The sequence below is a fragment of the Dipodomys ordii genome, unplaced genomic scaffold, assembly GCF_000151885.1.
Source record: "Dipodomys ordii isolate 6190 unplaced genomic scaffold, Dord_2.0 Scaffold104, whole genome shotgun sequence".
NCBI classification, from domain to species: Eukaryota; Metazoa; Chordata; class Mammalia; order Rodentia; family Heteromyidae; genus Dipodomys; species Dipodomys ordii.
The window spans coordinates 6,289,141-6,306,843 of NW_012267320.1; the positions used below are offsets into that span (position 1 = coordinate 6,289,141).

General features: G+C 38.3%; 1 protein-coding gene across 3 annotated transcripts in view; it reads left to right on the forward strand.

Moving 5' to 3' along the window:
- The window catches only part of Grik1 (glutamate receptor, ionotropic, kainate 1), a 335,021-nt gene that overhangs the window by 235,983 nt on the left and 81,335 nt on the right, over positions 1-17,703 (forward strand). For all 3 annotated transcript variants that reach the window (XM_013027465.1, XM_013027467.1, XM_013027466.1), the window contains exon 7: positions 5,171-5,314. In XM_013027465.1, the coding sequence (XP_012882919.1) occupies positions 5,171-5,314 (144 nt within the window). The remainder of the gene's footprint in view (positions 1-5,170; positions 5,315-17,703) is intronic.

The following is a 17,703-nucleotide window of genomic DNA, read 5'->3' on the forward strand; positions in this document are numbered from 1 at the left end:
CATAGCACTCACTGAAAATCAGATCCAAGCCATGCAGATATGCAGCTTCAAAACTGCTCTCCAACCAGTATTATTTTATCCAGACTCTTCAATGCATTTCAATCTTTTCTGTTTTACCTGGATATGACTAATTTAGTGGTGGAACCTGTATCATGGAGAGAGGTCAGAGGTTGACAATAAACAAGTCCAATAAATCCAGCATAGAGTTAAGTGAGCTCATCACACAGCCCAAGTCCAGATCCAATGTTAAGACATTTAAGAGCAAACACTTTCTTCTCTACCCTAAGGATAAAAAACTCCATCAGTCTCGTAGACACTGCACATCAAGCAGTTGTTGCCACAACTGCCTAGAACCCACCATGATAATCCGATGCTCAAATGCTACTTCACTAGAAAAGCATTCTACAAACTGATATGCATTATGGTAGCTTCCTCTCTGTTATTTTCTCTCTTCCCACCTGCTTTATTTTTTTTGCACAGACATTTTATTCTCCATTTATAAGTTGATTAATTGTTTTGATTTGCTGTTCTAGACTATAAGCTTCATGAAGATATATATGTTATCTCTCTTTACTCGATCCCCAGCCTAAAAAAGCTGGCACATAAGTGATCCTCAATAAATATATATTTTAATAAAGACATTAAGCTGGGTACCAGTGGCTCATGCCTGTAATCCTAGCTACTGGGGAGGCTAAGATGTGAGGATCATGAAAAAAAAAAAGAAGTGGAGCTACAGTTCAAGTGGTAGAGCACTAACCATGCACATAAACAGCTCAGGAACCGTGCTCAAACTATAAGTTTAAGCCCCAGGACTGGCAATAGATAAAGACATTAATGCATCAAATAAATATATGTTTAGCTTCCACTGAAAGTCAAATTGTTAGATGAAAAGTATCCATGTAGCCCTGAAATATTCTCATGAAAGTCCCTGTAAATAAGAAATATGCATGATTAATGAATATAGAAGTGATTCTAAAAATAATACAATTATTTAATACTTTTGTCCTAAGCTAACCACTGCCCAACTTGTAAGGAGAGAATTGTCTTCACCCCAATGGTATGCATAATCTCCCAAGAGAGCACCCCTGAACCCTCATGGTTATTTCATTCATGTGCCACATACATTTATAGATTTATAGACATGAGATACAAACATACAATATAGGAATTAGAAAATGCTTTAGAAAAAAATATGTGTTTTGACATCCCACATACTCATCTATTTTCTATGTTTTAATATTTTAGCTATTAAAATTTTCTTAGAACTTTATATACTAATAACTCCCTGAAGATTATGGTTATACATGTCAAAACATATCTAAATCTGAAAATAGAGAAGTCAGTCATGCCCAGGTTCAAAAACAATCTTGACTGAAAGATAGATTTAGTTAAAAGAATTGACTTTAAAAATAGAGCTAAATTGAATGAAGAAACTGTTACTGAATAATGATGGTTTGCTAAACCAGTAAAATTTACTGTTAAAAACATCTTTAGATTTAAAATAAATTATTTTATCATCTGGCATGTTAATTAACATGTCAGATGTTTCGAGTGGTTTTCTTTTCTTTTTGAAATCTACTTGGTTTCTTCTCACTGTGTTAAAATTATTCTTAGTACTTGAGCTGATTCAATTTCTTGGCTTTTGTGGACAGACAACAGTAATGGACTGGCTCACTCTCAGATGAATTCTCCTCTGATTGTGGACCAAAATTGTGTATGATTCAATACTGCCCAGGAGTCCAAGAGACAGCAGAACATTGATTTGTCATTGGTTGCTCAAACACATCCACAGTATGAAGCTGTCTGCAGCTTTATCCTCTTTTCTACATGAACCATTTCCTATAATCATAGTCCAGGGGGAAGACATCTTAGGATGACTACCTTGAGCCTGCACTGCCCTGGACTAGTAGAAAAGGGAAGGTCTCAGGTAGTAGAAACCTGGCTCTGAGACCTGACCATATATCCTATCTTACTAAACAACTTACGTAAGTTGTGTGATGCCTTTCAGAGCCTGTTTGTTGGTCTGCAACTGTGTAATAATATTTTACAGTGGCATTCTGCTGACCAAATTAGATAACACGTGAAAAGCTTCTGCAGCATGTACTTGGTACTAGCTATGTTGCCAATACAAGGACAGAAATCATTCTAAATTAATCCTTACTCTGCCTTCTTTTCTCATTCATTTACATCATTATTTAGTTACAAAGGGCACATTTTTGTATTGTCTCAGTGGCTTCTTAGCTGGCCACTTGTGTAGCTTGTACGACGATGGATTCATCGAGGTGTGTTTTGTACAATCTTCTTTGCTGGTTTTCCATTCTCCTTTTTGAAGGCTGATAAATATTTATTGACACTCAAATTATGTTTACCTCTCAGCCAAGCCCCAGTGGGCCTACTGGGATTGCTGCCCTAATTACTGAATTTCTAGATTCTAAGTACTACCTTCTCCGCACCACCTTCCCCAACCTAGTTACTAATTCCACTCACTGTGGGTGCCTCTTCCTGTCTCCTGGGTGCTGAGGTGCTCAGGATGCGTAATGCCACCATCACCACTTTTAGGTTCCTTGGTAATATCCACTCCACAGACTTGTGATCTTCAGGTGGGGCCCCTGAAGACAAAATACCAGTCCTCTTACCTTTACCACCTTGCTCCTGCTGTGCCAGGTCTCAACAGAGAATAAAACTAGCCAATTGGTAGTGAGGGTGGAATTCCTGTTAGTTCACTACTACAGTTGAGATTTTAATAGGGGAATATGTTGACTAGCAATGATAGAGCAGTCACATGATTTCCCCTAGTCTCCAGCCCGTCTAGAAGCAAAACTGATTCCGCATGCTGAGGCCAGAGTCTCAGGCCAATAAAAATAGACATTCACCATAGTCACACTGTTAACTGGAATAAATTCTATGGCCTGACTGAAGACCCCAGGTTTACAAAGACACATGTAGGAGTTCCAAGGGCTTAAATGATTTCTCCCAGAAGCCAGCTAAGGGCCAGTTCTTCCTTTGGAATGTGTGGGAGTTAAGCACTTATATTTCCTGAGTTGAACTTCTAATTAAAATTGTTATGATAACCAAAACAATATGTACTGGTGTGGGGGATAAGGAAGCCAGCTAGCTTTCTGTATGATCATTTCATGATTGTTTTTCTTAAGGGCACTGAGCAGTGAGATTTCATCCAGCTTTCAATATGTATAAAATGTGAACCAAAACACATTTGGAAGAATATTTGAAACCTAGGCCAATTTCTATTACATTACATATTACCAAAGATGACTGGAAAGTTCCTATTCAGTATGCAGCCCTCCAGCGCAACACTGAAAGGAGGAGGAAATGCACTGGCTGTTTATTAGCACTATAAAATAGTTAGAATGAGCATCTGCCCATCTAACAGAACATCTTCTGTCAAGAAGTTTTATACTTTTAGAAGAACTGGTTTACTTCCGTGGATTTGTAAAGCTCTGATCACATGTACAATTTTGAATCATTTTATTGCTCATACCAGCATGAAAGCAGCCTTGAGAAAGTCAAGTTCATTTCTTCACTAAGTTTCCAGACATTTCTAGAGATCCTTGGAATCTCACTCTTTACATTTCTGTACCAAACCAATCATTCAGTGAATGGATAAAGTTACTGTTCTGTATCCTCAGGGCTCTGCTTCTACAGATTCAGTCAAAATACTGCAGAAAAAAATGCACCTATAGTAAACATGTATTGACTTTTTTTTCTTGTGCTCTTTCCTGATAAACAATATAGCATGTCAACACTTTACACTTCATTTATGTTGTATTAGATATTAGGTAATCCAGAGATGAGTTACCGTGAATGATCGAATTATTTAAATTACACACAAATACTAAGCCATCTTATATGAGAGATGTAAACATACTCATATTCTGATATCCAAAGGAGGTCTTAAAACCAACCAACTCCTCCCCCATGTAAACCAAGGAAAGACTGCATAGACCAATGTATTAAAGAAAAAAAAGCAACTAGGAAAATCATGTAGTCACTTTCATTCTATAATCTGCACTGTCGGTTTCACTCTGCCCATTATCAGCTATATACATACAGCCCTTAGCAAATCAATATCCTGTCCGGGGGTCAGTTTTCCCTTATGGTGAAACAGTTTTATCTATGTGTTCTGCTGATGATTTTAAGCAGTTGTTGAGAATTTTAAATGAGCTAATCTATTTGAAGTTGGAATGAAAGCCCTCCGGTCAAATGTGAGAGTATTATGAGATTTTTATCCCCCCAAAGAAACCTACAGGGCTGTATATTTTATAAAATGCTGTGAGGATTATGTAAAAATTTGCAAATGAGAGGAAATTTATGAAGAAAGCAAAAGAAGCAACGTCCAGCCCCAAAGAAGACTAGTAACTTTCTCAAACAAGCATATTGTGATCCACTTGTCTGTTGCTCATCATCTCCCCCAAATCACCATTGAACTTGATTTCTATATCCCCCACAACAAATAGAGAGAGAAGGGACCAAGTGTCCTTTCCTGGAAATCTCCTGGTTTTACTTCCAGGATTAAATGAGTCCCTAGGTAAATGATTAGAGGTAAGTGATGAGAATGATTTTAGATATTGCAATATTAGCATTAGTAGACCTTCTTGCTAAATGTAGATTGTCTTTACTCTTTCGCTGGTTGTGAGGTTTGAATCTAGGGCCACCCACTTACCAAGCAGTGGCTCTACCACTTGAATCATATGTCCCCAGTTTTTGTTAAGATTTTGAGTAGGATTTTTATGGGTTTTGCCTGAGGCCAACGCAGACCTCAGTTCTCCCATGCATCCCTCTCACATCATTTGGATGACTAGGAAGATACATCAAGCCAAGCTTACTTGTTGAGATTAAAGTCTCCCTCACCGTTTTCTCAGACTGCCTTCATACCACAGTGGTCCTAATCTCTGCTTGCAGAGTAGTAACCAGGATTATAGGTGTGAGAAATGGACCCAGCAAATGAAAGGGGAAAGCAGTATGACTTGAGTTGACTGTGGAGTGTAAGGAGGAAAATAGCTATTGGGGAGTGAAAACTGCTCAGCTGAAAAAATAGGTGTTCTTTGAGATAAGGCAAAGGGGAAGGCTGGCAACAGGCCCTGTGCTGATGGTAGCAAGGGAAGGAGAGCGTAGAGGGAATTGAAGATGTGCTTTACGTTTGATTTCACAGACAGAAGCAGCTCTGATGTATGACGCGGTCTACATGGTGGCCATTGCCTCCCATCGGGCCTCACAACTGACGGTCAGCTCCCTACAGTGCCATCGACACAAGCCATGGCGCCTCGGACCCAGATTTATGAACTTGATCAAAGAGGTACATGTTGCTTCCGCCTTGCCCGGCTCTCACTTGAGTTGAGCACAGCTGATTTGTCCTTTTTGGTGTGGGCTTCCCCTGTGGTAGCAACTAACAGGAGAAGTCATTGTCAATCAGTCTTCTCAGATCTCAGTGTTAGCATGTTTTCATGATCGTCATCTCCACCAGGAATTTTCTCATACTCTGAGTTCCAAGAAGGTGACAGATCATGACTGCAAGTATCCTTCATTCTGTGAAGTCACTTGCCATTAGCACTGAGCTAACAGCTCAACGGAGTCTTATTCCAGGGTACATTAAGTCAACAGGATGTTGGAGAGACTCCCCACATTGTCAGGCCTTGATCCCAGTGGACTCCTAAGGCTTGGGCTAGTCAGAGCTGCACCAAGGACTTCTGTATCTTAATGGTACAGTGATTATTTTGACCTTTGCCAACTAGAGAGAAAAGTCTATTCCTATTCAACACCTGGTGAGCACACTGAAGGATCTTCTAGGTATTTGAGAGAGGGGAGTTCTTGGCTAATGTCCCGGAACCCTGGACAGCTGTCCCCTTGTCCTGTTCCCTGAGGCAGGTTGAATAACCTGTTCTGATATCCTTGGATTATCTTCCACTCCAAAATAGGTCTTAGGGCATTTTCAGTCTCCATGATGTGAAATAAAGTCTTTGGAGCAGCCAAGCTCAGTTGAGTATGCACTGTGTTCTACGAAATGTTCTAGGATTTTCTCCATAGGATACCTAGGTCTATATATTCTCAGTCTCATTTTCCCTCTCACTATTGGAGAAGAGTTTGGTGAGGAAAAGCCACCAGTGAGACACACAGGAGGGGAGATGGTATGAGAGAAGAATGCCTACCAGGTGCACTGGAAAGGTCTTCCTTTGAACTCTATTTCTCCCAGTTTCTTTATCACCTACAGATTCTCTTTCTACTGCTCAATTTATTAACCATTGAATGATGACTCATCCACAAGGGTAAGGACGAAATAGGTAGCCTATGTAAGGGTTAAGACTCAGGATTCAAGTCAATTTAAGGAAGTACCCACTCCCACGTGTGAACTCTGTACTTATGCAAGGCTGAAGAAGAGTTCTTCCTTAAATTTTTGTGTTTGTGTGTCTCCTACCTCATTGTAGCCTAAACCTGTTCTGCTTGGACTTAAATGTATGCTCCATTGCTGCAATGAGCAATCTAATCAGAATGAGTTAACCTCTCTGTGTCTAAGGTTTTTCATCTGTAAAATGGGGCATAAAACCATCTACCTTGCAGCATTGTGTAGATAATGGATAAAGACAGTACTTGTGAAGAACCGTGCAGGAACATGGTAAGAATTTGAAAGTATTAGCGAGTCTCTTACCTTAGGAATGCAACACTGTATGTGACAGCTCCACTCAGTTTACTGAGGATGGTGACAGGAATTGAAAATCAGCAGCAACAACAACAAAGAAATTACAAATTGGCATGAAATGAAATGCTCTGTCTGACAGCTACATAAATCTGACATACTGTGCCTAATAGAAAAACATCACATGGCCTCTTCTCCCCACAGCGATCATGGTTATGTCCTGAATCGCCATCCTGATTACCTTGATCTTTAACAAGAAAACAGTTGGTTCCCTTTCATCTCAAACTAGTGCAAAGAGAGGCAGAAGCTATGTGAAAGCTTTAGATCAAACACTGGGAGCACTCCAAGTACCTTTTTGCTTGTACTTAAGTTGCATAAGAGGGTGAAATTACCAGGCCACATTTGGACATGTTTAAGGAAATAATGAGTTCCAAGATGAGGGACTATGTTGAAAGCAAGAAAGCACTTTATATATATTTACTCTGAAGAGCTAAATTCCACATTCTCAGGCTCCACAGCTGTGAGGGTGGGGGAAGGAAGGATGTGAGGAGAATACATCAGAAATCTTTGTCACCATTGTTCTCATCCACTTTTGTCTCTGGACTTACCATGCCATCCGCTAGCTTTGGCTGGGTATAGGAACTTAGTGAGAAGATGGAATGGTGGATGGCAGGGATAAAGAGGAACCACAGTCCAGAGTGGCACGGAGGGAATTATGGCATGAACTAAAATATACCAAGGAGAAAATGCAGTTGTTGCTTTAGCACAGTACATATACACCTCAACCAAACTTTCCACGTAGCAGCTTTTCTTGGAAATAAGACACTCGGTTCCTGAAACTTCATGGTACTTTCTTTTAGTACTTCTCACATTCTAAAGGGGTTTCAGAATTGGGATCAGCACTAGTGTAAAGCAGCAAGTCAGCACATTGGATTTATGTGATGAAGATCAAATCTGTCACAGAAAATACAGCTGCAGAGCAGAGGTGGAGGCTTATGCATTCATCCCTGGTGACTGCCCTGTATTCAGAATCTAGAAGCCTTCCAGATGTGCCGTCTCCAACTCATTGCTGCTCAGTGTTTGAGGCAGATTGAGAAAGAGAGGGGAGGGGGACTAAAGAATATTTGAAACATGATGGTATTTTGTAGTGTTAGATTTCTAGGCATTTGTGAGCAAAGGCATTTGTGTGGATTATTGATGTCTACAAGGATTGTTGGAATTCCATTATGTACATAATTTTTGTTGTGATTTTGCAGGCTGAACCCACCTGAGTTCTCTCTCACACAGGCTCGGTAATTGCTTTGCCCCTCAGCTACATTCTCAGTCCCTTAAGTAAGTTATGATAACTGGCCATCTCAAGGAAGAGCACCCCCCTGCCAAACAAAAGTAGGAAATATGGCTTTTAATATCTACTAACATAAATTTGACTTGGTTCAGAAGTGAAACTTTATCAAACCATAGAACAAAACCTACACCCTTTGGCAAGATCTAGAGTTTCTATACCAATTTCATTGCTAATCCCCTCTGCATCTCTCTTCTCTGTCCTTTCTTATGCACTTGTTGAACTTGCTCCCTGAATAAGCCCCATAATCCTACTGAAGTCCCAGGCCTCTAATGCAAATGCTGTCTCTCTGTCATCTTTTGTGTCTCAGCACAAGCACTGGCTTCTATCTGCTGACCCTGACTCATAATTGTAGGCCCCTTACCATTCTTTTAGCTATAATTAAACTGTCATAGGCATTTGCATGTCTAACTCAAGCTATAATTTTCCAGTCTCAATTCTCTTATTTTTGTACAATCCAGGACACAGAATAAACACTCGATGACAAGTGAATTTAATTAGTAAATGAAGGAACAAAAAGATTGAAGAAGATCCATTAACCAACCCATAAGTAAGTGGAAGTGCTACAGGACATAGTCAATACCTGATATTATGTGCAGAAACCAGTCAGTAAAGCAGAAAGAATTCAGGGGCAAATCCAGTCTGTCCATGAACACCATAGATTGTGATGGGTTGTGAGTCCAAACTCTTATGAATATGACAACCTGTTTAGCTCAGGCACTGGACACAGGGTAAATTTCAGTTTATTATTGGTTGAATGTAATCATTTTAGCTTATGTTTTTCTCATTTTCCTTTCCTATACAATGTCTGATCCATATGTTTATGTACATTATATATTATATAGTACATACATAGCATATGTATTATATATTATATAGTACATACATAGTATATTAGTACATATCATATGTACTAATATATATAGACTACACATAAATATTACATACTATATACCACATATATAGAATAGGTAAAGCATAGCAAAACATATTTTTCTTTTTCTTTTTTAAAATTATTTTCAAATAATTGTTAAAAAAAAGGCAGGGGACTTCAATTTAACATGTCCATTTATATGTACAACGCATTGGTCAGTTACCTCTTCCATCATTCTCTTCCCATATCTCTCACCTCCCAACCAGCTCCTCAAGACACCTAGTTCCATGTTCATATATATATACACTGAGTATCATGACTGACATTCCTTTCTACATTCATCGTGCCCCTTTCCTTTTAGTCTTGATGTCCCTCAGCCAAGACATGATTTGGCTTCCTGACATTCATTTTGTCAAACTGTCTGTTAATTGTTCAAAGAGTTTATACCATAGTGACATCTCACTCCTGTGTATATCATACTATTGTCATTTTGGTCATATATGTATATATATGCATGTATTATCATATATGTTTACAGTTTAGGTCTAACAACTACATATGAAATAAGACATAAGTCCTTTGTCTTTCTAAACCCAGATTATTTCAAACAGTATAATTCCCCCCGCCCCATCAAGCTACTTATCTCTGCAAGTGACATACCATTATTCCATTATATGTATATATGTGTGTATCATATTACATATGTACATATACATATATATGTATATATATCAGATACATACACAGATAGAGAGAGAGAAAAAAAGAGATAATTAGAGATATCACATTTTCTTCATTCATGGGTTATGAGGCATCTGGGCTATTTCCACAACTGGGCTATTGTGCCTAGAACTGCAATAAATGTGAGTATACTGGTGCCTTTAATTTCTGGATACATGTCTAGAATGGTGTTAATGGTTTTTTAATGAAGTTCTATTTAGAGTCCTTTGAGGAGTCTCCATACTGACTTCCACAACTGTTGCACTAATTTAGATTCACACCAACAATTATATTATACTTCTCTTTTTTCTACCAGTATTTTTGTTCATATTCTTCAAGATGGCCATTATGACTGGAGTGAGATGGAATCTCTTTTTTATTTATATTTCTATTATGACCAACAATGTTGAGATTTTTTTTGTATATTTATTGGCCTTATGTACTTCTTCTGAGAAGTATCTATTTGGCTCTTTGCTCATTTATTAACTTGGGGTGTTTTACTGTTTTGAGTTTTTTATATATTCTGGATATTAGACCCTTGTCAGATATATAGCTGATGAAGATCTCTCATTCTGTAGGCTGTTTTTTCGTTTATTGACTAAACCCTTTACTGCATAGATTTTCAGCTTGATACAATCCCAGTTGTCAATTCTCTCTCCTATTTTCTGAGCTGCTGAGCTCTATTCAGGAAGTCCCTAGCTTGTGTTCTACATTCTAGTTCTAGTGTCACCCTACTCTTTCTTGTAGGAGTTTCAAGGTTTCAGGTCTTACATAGAGGTCTTTAGTCAACTTGGATCTAATATTAGATATTACTCACAAGGTGACAGACAGGGAATTATTCTAGCACCATTTGTTGAAGAGGCTATTTTTTATAATAAATGTTTGGGGTTTTTTATTAAAAATCATATAGCTGTAGGTATGTGGGTTTATTTATGTGTCTTCTAGCCTGTTCCAGTGGTATTCAAGTACTAACACCAAGCTATTTCAGATGCTATAGCTCTCTAGTATAGTTTTAAGTGTGGAATTATATTGCCTCCAGCATTGCATTTTTATGTGAAGGATTGCTTTGACTACTTAAGCCTTTAGTACTTTGATAGAAATTTTTATCTTGATTTCTCTCTCAGTACAAAGAGTCATATGAAATTTTGATTGGGTTTGCATGGAATTTGTAAATGGCTTTTGACAATATGGCCATTTTCATAATATTAATCATTCCAATCTATGAACATGAAAGATGATTCTACCTTCTGGTATCTTTTCCTATTTATTTCCTCAGAATTGTATAGTGTTCTTTGTGGAGATTTTTCACCTCTACATGGTGGTAGAGTATATTTTTTCATAGTATTTTTAAATAGTAATTTGAATGAGATTGTTCTCTTATTTTCCCTCTATACCTGTTCATTGTTAATATACAGGAAAGCTAATGAATTTTGTTTGTTTTTAGAACTTGCCACTTTCCTAAAGAGGTTTATCAACCCTAGTCATTTTGGCATGGTATCTTTAGAGTCTATTGGTTAGAAATTGGATCACACTATCTGCAAATAGGAATAATTTAACTCCTTCAGTCCCAATGTGTATGCTTTTTGTTTCTTTGTTCATACTGCTCTCTCTAGGAATTACAGTCCACTGTTCTCACTTTTATTTTTCTAAGCTCTTTTGATTAATTATGAGGGCACTATTTTGAGCTCTATTTTGTTGATATAGACATGCATAATGCTAAGCTTTTCTCTTAGAAGTTATATTTCAAAGATTCTGGTAGTTTGTATTTTTATTTTCATCAGACTCTGAAAAGTTTGGGATATTCACTTTTATCTCTTTAGTGACCACTCATCCTTTGGCTGCTGCATTTTCCTGCTTTCTTGTATTTCTTGTATTTCTGTGTTGGGTTTTACTCATTTGAGGACACTTTGTAGTCTGATCATTCATTTTCATGAAGTCTTCCCACTGGGTTTTTGTGTGTATTATCACTAAATTGGGTATTATCTGAGTTTATGAGCCATTTCTTAGTGCTGGTGTGAAGGAATATTTCATTTCTAGTATTTTCTCTATTTTAAAACTTAGTAAAATATTTATATACAGTAGTGTATAAATTTATATACAGTAGTATACCATTGAGAGCTTTATTCACACAACCAGTCATGATATGTATATGTATTAGAGGATGTTTTATATAGGTGCATATGATTAGAATTAAATTATTAAGAATTTTTAATGGCAATGAAAGAGATATAGTGCTGGTGGCTTACACCTGTAATCCTAGCTACTCAGGAGGCTGAGATCTGAGGATTGTGTTTTGAAGCTAGCCCAGGGAAGGAAAGTCCATGAGACTCTTCAATAAACTACTCAGAAAAATCTACTTAGAAAAAAAAAGCCAGAAGTGGTGCTGTGGCTCAAAAGGCAAAGCACTTGCCTTGATTAAAATGAAGCAGAACTCAGGCCCTGAGTTCAAGCCCCAGGACCAGCACAACGGAAAACAAAAATAAAAGATGATTTGGGAGAAAGAGGGATAGGTATCAGCAACTAATTTGCTTGGTGTGGTAATAAAATTCACTTGTGAGTAGCAGTTGTCATGTCAGGGGTGAGGGTAAGGAAGATGGAAATGGATAGATTACTAGTGAAAGCAGTGAGAAAAAATTAAAAGAAAGGAAAAGAAAAATCAAACATATAACCCAAACATATAAACCAACAAACAAAACAAAAACAAACACAACAAGTCAGTTTTCTGTCTGTGGTGATAGCACAGACGATTGCCACATAGTCCTTTTCTCAAAATGATCCACACTTCCAGTATCTCATCCCGCTCTGTGTTCCAGCATGCATCGGTATCATCCCTTTAGTGGAAGAACAATCACTGTCCCCCTAGAGACCTCCTCTCTCTACTTCACTTTAGTTGTGCTGTGTGTCCCGGCATAGAACCAGTATCATGAGAACTATGAGAATTCTCTAAGGCTCTGTTTCAAGGGAGAAGTAACAGCTCCTTCTGCTTTGTTTCCAGTCTGCCGTAGGCCATGAAGGAGTTAGGAGGTCACACTATTAGCTGTCATCTCCTAGGAATATGTTACTTGGTCCCACTGAGTCCGAGAAGACCTGAATCCTAAACTCAGGAGCTCACGGCTGCTCTCATGTGTATGTGGAGTGGGTGCTGATCACTGATCTGGCTTCCTCACCTGCAGCATCTGTTCTGTTGTGTGGAGCTAGCTTGGCGCCTTGAGATACTGAGTCACAGGGCTGAGTCACCTGATGCTCCATGTTGCATTTTCCTCAAGTCAGAATTGCAATTTTCTCTTCTGCCTATGTGTTGGATGCATGGATTTCACTAGGTAATATTCCTGGAGATACAAGGGACTGGGGGGAGGGGGAAAAAGACAAACAGGAACAGGAAAGATCTGGTTCCCACTGTAGACAGCATTGTCTGCTTCAGGATCCTTTTTAAGTATGTTTTATTTCTTTTCTCTCCATGTAGAGGCTTAAGATGGAATCATTTTGATTCCCACTAGATCCTGTCTGCCTGTAAGTTACCTTCTATCTTCACCCAAATTGGCTTCCCCTGCTTAAGTCATATATTGTCTCGTCTGTTGGTCCATAGATGATGGCTGTCAGAAATCCACCATTTTTTCCCCTAGCAAAATGTTCATCATGCAGTTGTTGCTCAATAAAGGGTAGCTAGCTACCTTCAAACGGAGGGTCCTGTTAAAATGTGCACTAAGTAAGGCTATGTAGTTGTGAGGAGAAATAAGGCAGGGCATAGGAAATATTAAATACATTGCCAAGCACAGTGGAAGCATTGCTTCTTACTTATTAGCAGTATGGGTACCATCAGCATAATCACTAGAGTCTAGTATGACACCGCAGCTGTTTGCAGAAAGGACAGGATTTGGCAGGGAAAGGTCAGGAGTGGTATCAAGAGAAGCATGAAGCATTCGGAGTCCAGTTCAGTGATGTCAGAAACTGAAGAATTTTCACTCACAGACCACACAGATAATTGTTCAAGAAAGGTGACAGGGCATTGGGTAATGGCCAACCAGGTTTAGCATCTTAGCCATTTCAGGCTGCCATAACAAAAATAACAACTGGCTGAGTGCCGAAGACTTAGCTGCAGGGCCATGGGAAGAGGATCTGTGTCAGGAGCAAGCACATTTGAGTATTTGGATTGAAGACCTCTAATCACAGGGGCTGTGAAGAGCTCAGAATTGGGTATGAACTAGGGAATTTGGGATTTTAGGATAACCTAATATTTAAAATTATTTTTAGGGTCTCGGATCTTCACTTAAGCTGATTTAAACTTAATTCATTTCCCCCATACATACATACATAAATACATACAAAATCACCTGCAACCTTGGAGGCATAACAAAAATCTTAAGTTCCCTAAGCCTCACACATTAAGAGGCCCTGCATGGAAATTAAAATAGAATTTGGCTGGAAGGGCATTCCAGCATGGTGAGCAAATAAAGGATGAATGAAGCATCGGGAATTCTGTTGGGCCTAGATGGAATGGTCCTAGGTAAAAGAGCTGAGCAATATATTTAAGTCAATAGAAAGGAAAACTGGAAACGTGCCTTCTGAGCTGAGAAATTCAAATGTAATTGATGACTAATAGGGAGCCATTTTTCTTGAGCCAGAGACAAAAGATGTTTCAGATAGTTTATTTGGGGCAGCTATGTGTAGGCTTGATGGAAACTGGATGGAAAGAAAGGGAAATAACAAGTGTTTCTTTGAGCACAACTCAATTTTCCCTCAAGCTTAAATCTATCCAGTCATTTGCCAGCTGGGAATTTCTGCTTGGATATGCTGCTACCATCCCCATTCCCAAAAGCGCCCCTAATTGAGTACTTTCTCTATTAAATCTATTATTGCTAAAATAGGTCCATTCTCGATTAATGATGATGCCACTGGTAAACTTACCAAGGCAGCAAAGCCCATTTGTTTGTGTTCCCATCTTGTGGAAAATCTGGACACATCTCTTGACATTTTTGTATGCTTAAGGTAATGTCAGTCTTAGAGTTCATTTATGTGAAAAGCCCGCCTCAATTTAATGATTAACAATATCCCAGTCTAAGATCCCAATCAGAAGTCCAACTTGATTTAACCACAGATTTTTCCCTTCTCAGAACTCAACGTTTCTGGAAAATCAGAACAAAACAAAGAGACCTCTCTCCTTTCTTCTACCTCTGATTGCATCTTCCTCACACCTACCAGGCTCCAAAAGAAAAAAAAAGGACAAATACTACTTGCCTATTTACTACCCTGTGGTTTAGAGGTTGGCAGGTAATGGAAACTGATGCTCCCAATGGGCCAGAGGGCTTTGGAGCTTCCTCTTTTTCTTAAAGGACTTTCATTCAGTGAGTTCCTATTATATCACCTATCCTGGCAAAAGCTTGCACTGATTTCTCAGCCTTTTTAAGGCCCTGTCTAGACAGTCCCATTTACTCTAACCGAGGTCCTCTGGGTCTCCATCTGGTGGGCAGGAAATCCCATCTCTCTGTTGTACATGCTCCTAGTCATGATGTAGCTGGTTTCTGATCAGCCAGCAAATCAACTGATCAACTCTAGGCCAGCCCACTTTTGTCACTTGGGAGCTACCACAGAGCCCATAACTCACTTTGACTTTGTACATTTTCATTGGTTGGCATCTCTAATTGCAGTGAGCCTCTTGCAGATTTCTCTACATGGCGATTTCTCTACATGGCCCCTTAGGGAACTCATTCACTAAGAATAGGAGTAGAAAGCAGCATCCTAAAGCCAAGATAGTGTAGACTCACATAGAGGCAACAGATACATGTCCTCAGAGATCACATTTATGACTTACAGAACCACTAAGATATATGGTCAATTTGGGCCCAAAAAGATCTGAGAAATTCTCAGAGGAGCATTTTATTTATACATTGGAATTTGCCCCATTATGTTTCTCCTGGAATACTACAATAGACTCAGGATAGACTCTAATTAGAATTTTGAAGCTAAGACCTTTTTATAATCATTATCCACATATGTAAATGCAGCACACCTAAGTGCAAAACAGTTGTGCCATCTTCTAGAAACACAAATCTGCACTGTTTTTCTATGTTCACCATGTTTCATTTCCATGTATGTGGAACAGAGACATATGAAACAAATATATTGAAAATTTCCTAATGGGAAGTTATGATAACACCCCTTTTGTCATACTGCTTTCAACTTCTTATTTTTCATGTTGGGCTAATTCTTACTCGGAACACCTTTCCTCTGGATGGTATCTTCTAAACTTCCATTTGGGGAGAGGGCCTCCATTCAAGTTCTATAGCTCCTGTCCATTGCTATGTTAGCACTGAACATGTTTCATCTGGGGATTGTAAGATCTTGCCATCAGAAATAGACACAATCAATTTGTCCTGTGTCCTCAGAGGTCTATGTCTGAACATGGCTAGCATCGGAAAGATTTCTTATTGATCTAATCCTAGTTAATATCAAGTTAAAATCTAGTAAACTCTTAAGCATAAGTGTCCTGGGCTAATAATTTGAAACTATATAAATGGTTCCTAATTGATCTGTCCTAAAATAAAGTTATTGCCTAAGAATGAAACTTTATTTCCAAATACCAGTGTACATGGGATGTCTCTGAGAGCAATGTAAAATATGGCAAGCTTTCTGCCATCATTTTGCTATAAAAATGTAATTTATTGGTTCAGTTTTGACAGGATGAAAATTATAAGTTTGAATATAGAAGCTTGATATTTAAATTCAAGCTTTAAAAAAATCAAAGAGTAAAAGATAAAATTCTTTACTTAGTTACCTATATAGACCTTAATATTTATTTAAACTTTTACTTAGTAAGCTAGTATTGAAGTTAGTTTCATGAGAACTAGTGACATTTTATATTACTGAAAATAATTAAAGTTAATAGAGAAACATATACTCTGTTATATTTTTAATATCTATTTTTCTTGTAAAGAAACTGTTACAGTTACAAGAGTAAGGTAATGAGTACATTTCCTATTGAGCATTGTTACCTCCTCCCTACCGTCCCTTTCCTCCCTATCTCCCCAACTCCTCCCTTCCCACTCCCCCCCCCCAACTCCCTACCACTGCCGATGTTGTAAAGTTCATTTCAACATAGTGTCTTGTACATTTCATGGTTACAATGGGTCAACCTGTATCCTTATTTCAGCATTTTGTTATTTCCCTTCCTCTCCCCAAATTTATAAAAATGTATATACAAGATGCAGGGTAGCAGAATCAAATACAGTAAAAACAGGAGTTATACCATGGGGGAAGAACATGTGAAAGAAACAAAAGAAATCACAGAGTACATTATAAGTACTTTACAAACAACAGCAACAAAGGAAAAAATCCTCTTGTGTCCCTATCTTGGGTTCATTTCGCGTAGCACTATCTTATATGGTCATATGTGCATAGCTTTTGACCTTTTCTACTTGTCTGGTAAGATTATCCTAGATGTATACTAGTTATTGCAAATAAGGGAAAGCATGGGACCTATGTTTCTTTGGGCCTGGTTTACTTGGATTTTCACTGCCAGAATGAGCTGTCCAGCAGATTAGTCAGACAGCATTAGATCTGTCATGCAAAAGCATACTCTTTGGGAAATTTTCTATTCATACTTCTCATTCAGTACCTCTTAAAAAGTACCTATGTCCTAACTCCTCATTTTTTCAACATCATGTGTACTTTGGTAAAGACCATAATTTCTCTCTCAGTGCCCTCTCAGATTTAGGACATTTGTACTGAAAAGAAGACTGTACTTTTCAAATCTTTTCGTTAACTCCTTTATGTAACTCTGGCCAGGGAAGAGTGACTTCCATAGTTCATGGGTTATGCATTCAATTAGTGTTTTAAGTATAACTGTCTTTATTCATACCATAAAAAGAATTAGAAAGGTGTTTCCTACAATTCTTGAGGCTGAGATTCCCAACATCAACCAACTGGCATTCAGTGTCAGGGGTTGGAGAGATTTCTTGCAGCACCTTCACATAGCAGAAGAATAGGCAGGCAAAAAGGGGTCTAGGCCACCCTCTCTGGCCATCTTAAAAACATACTGAACATCTCCTAAAAACTGTATCTTTTAATATCGCTGTGATAGGAATTCAAGTTTCAATATGACTTTTGAAACGGACATCAACA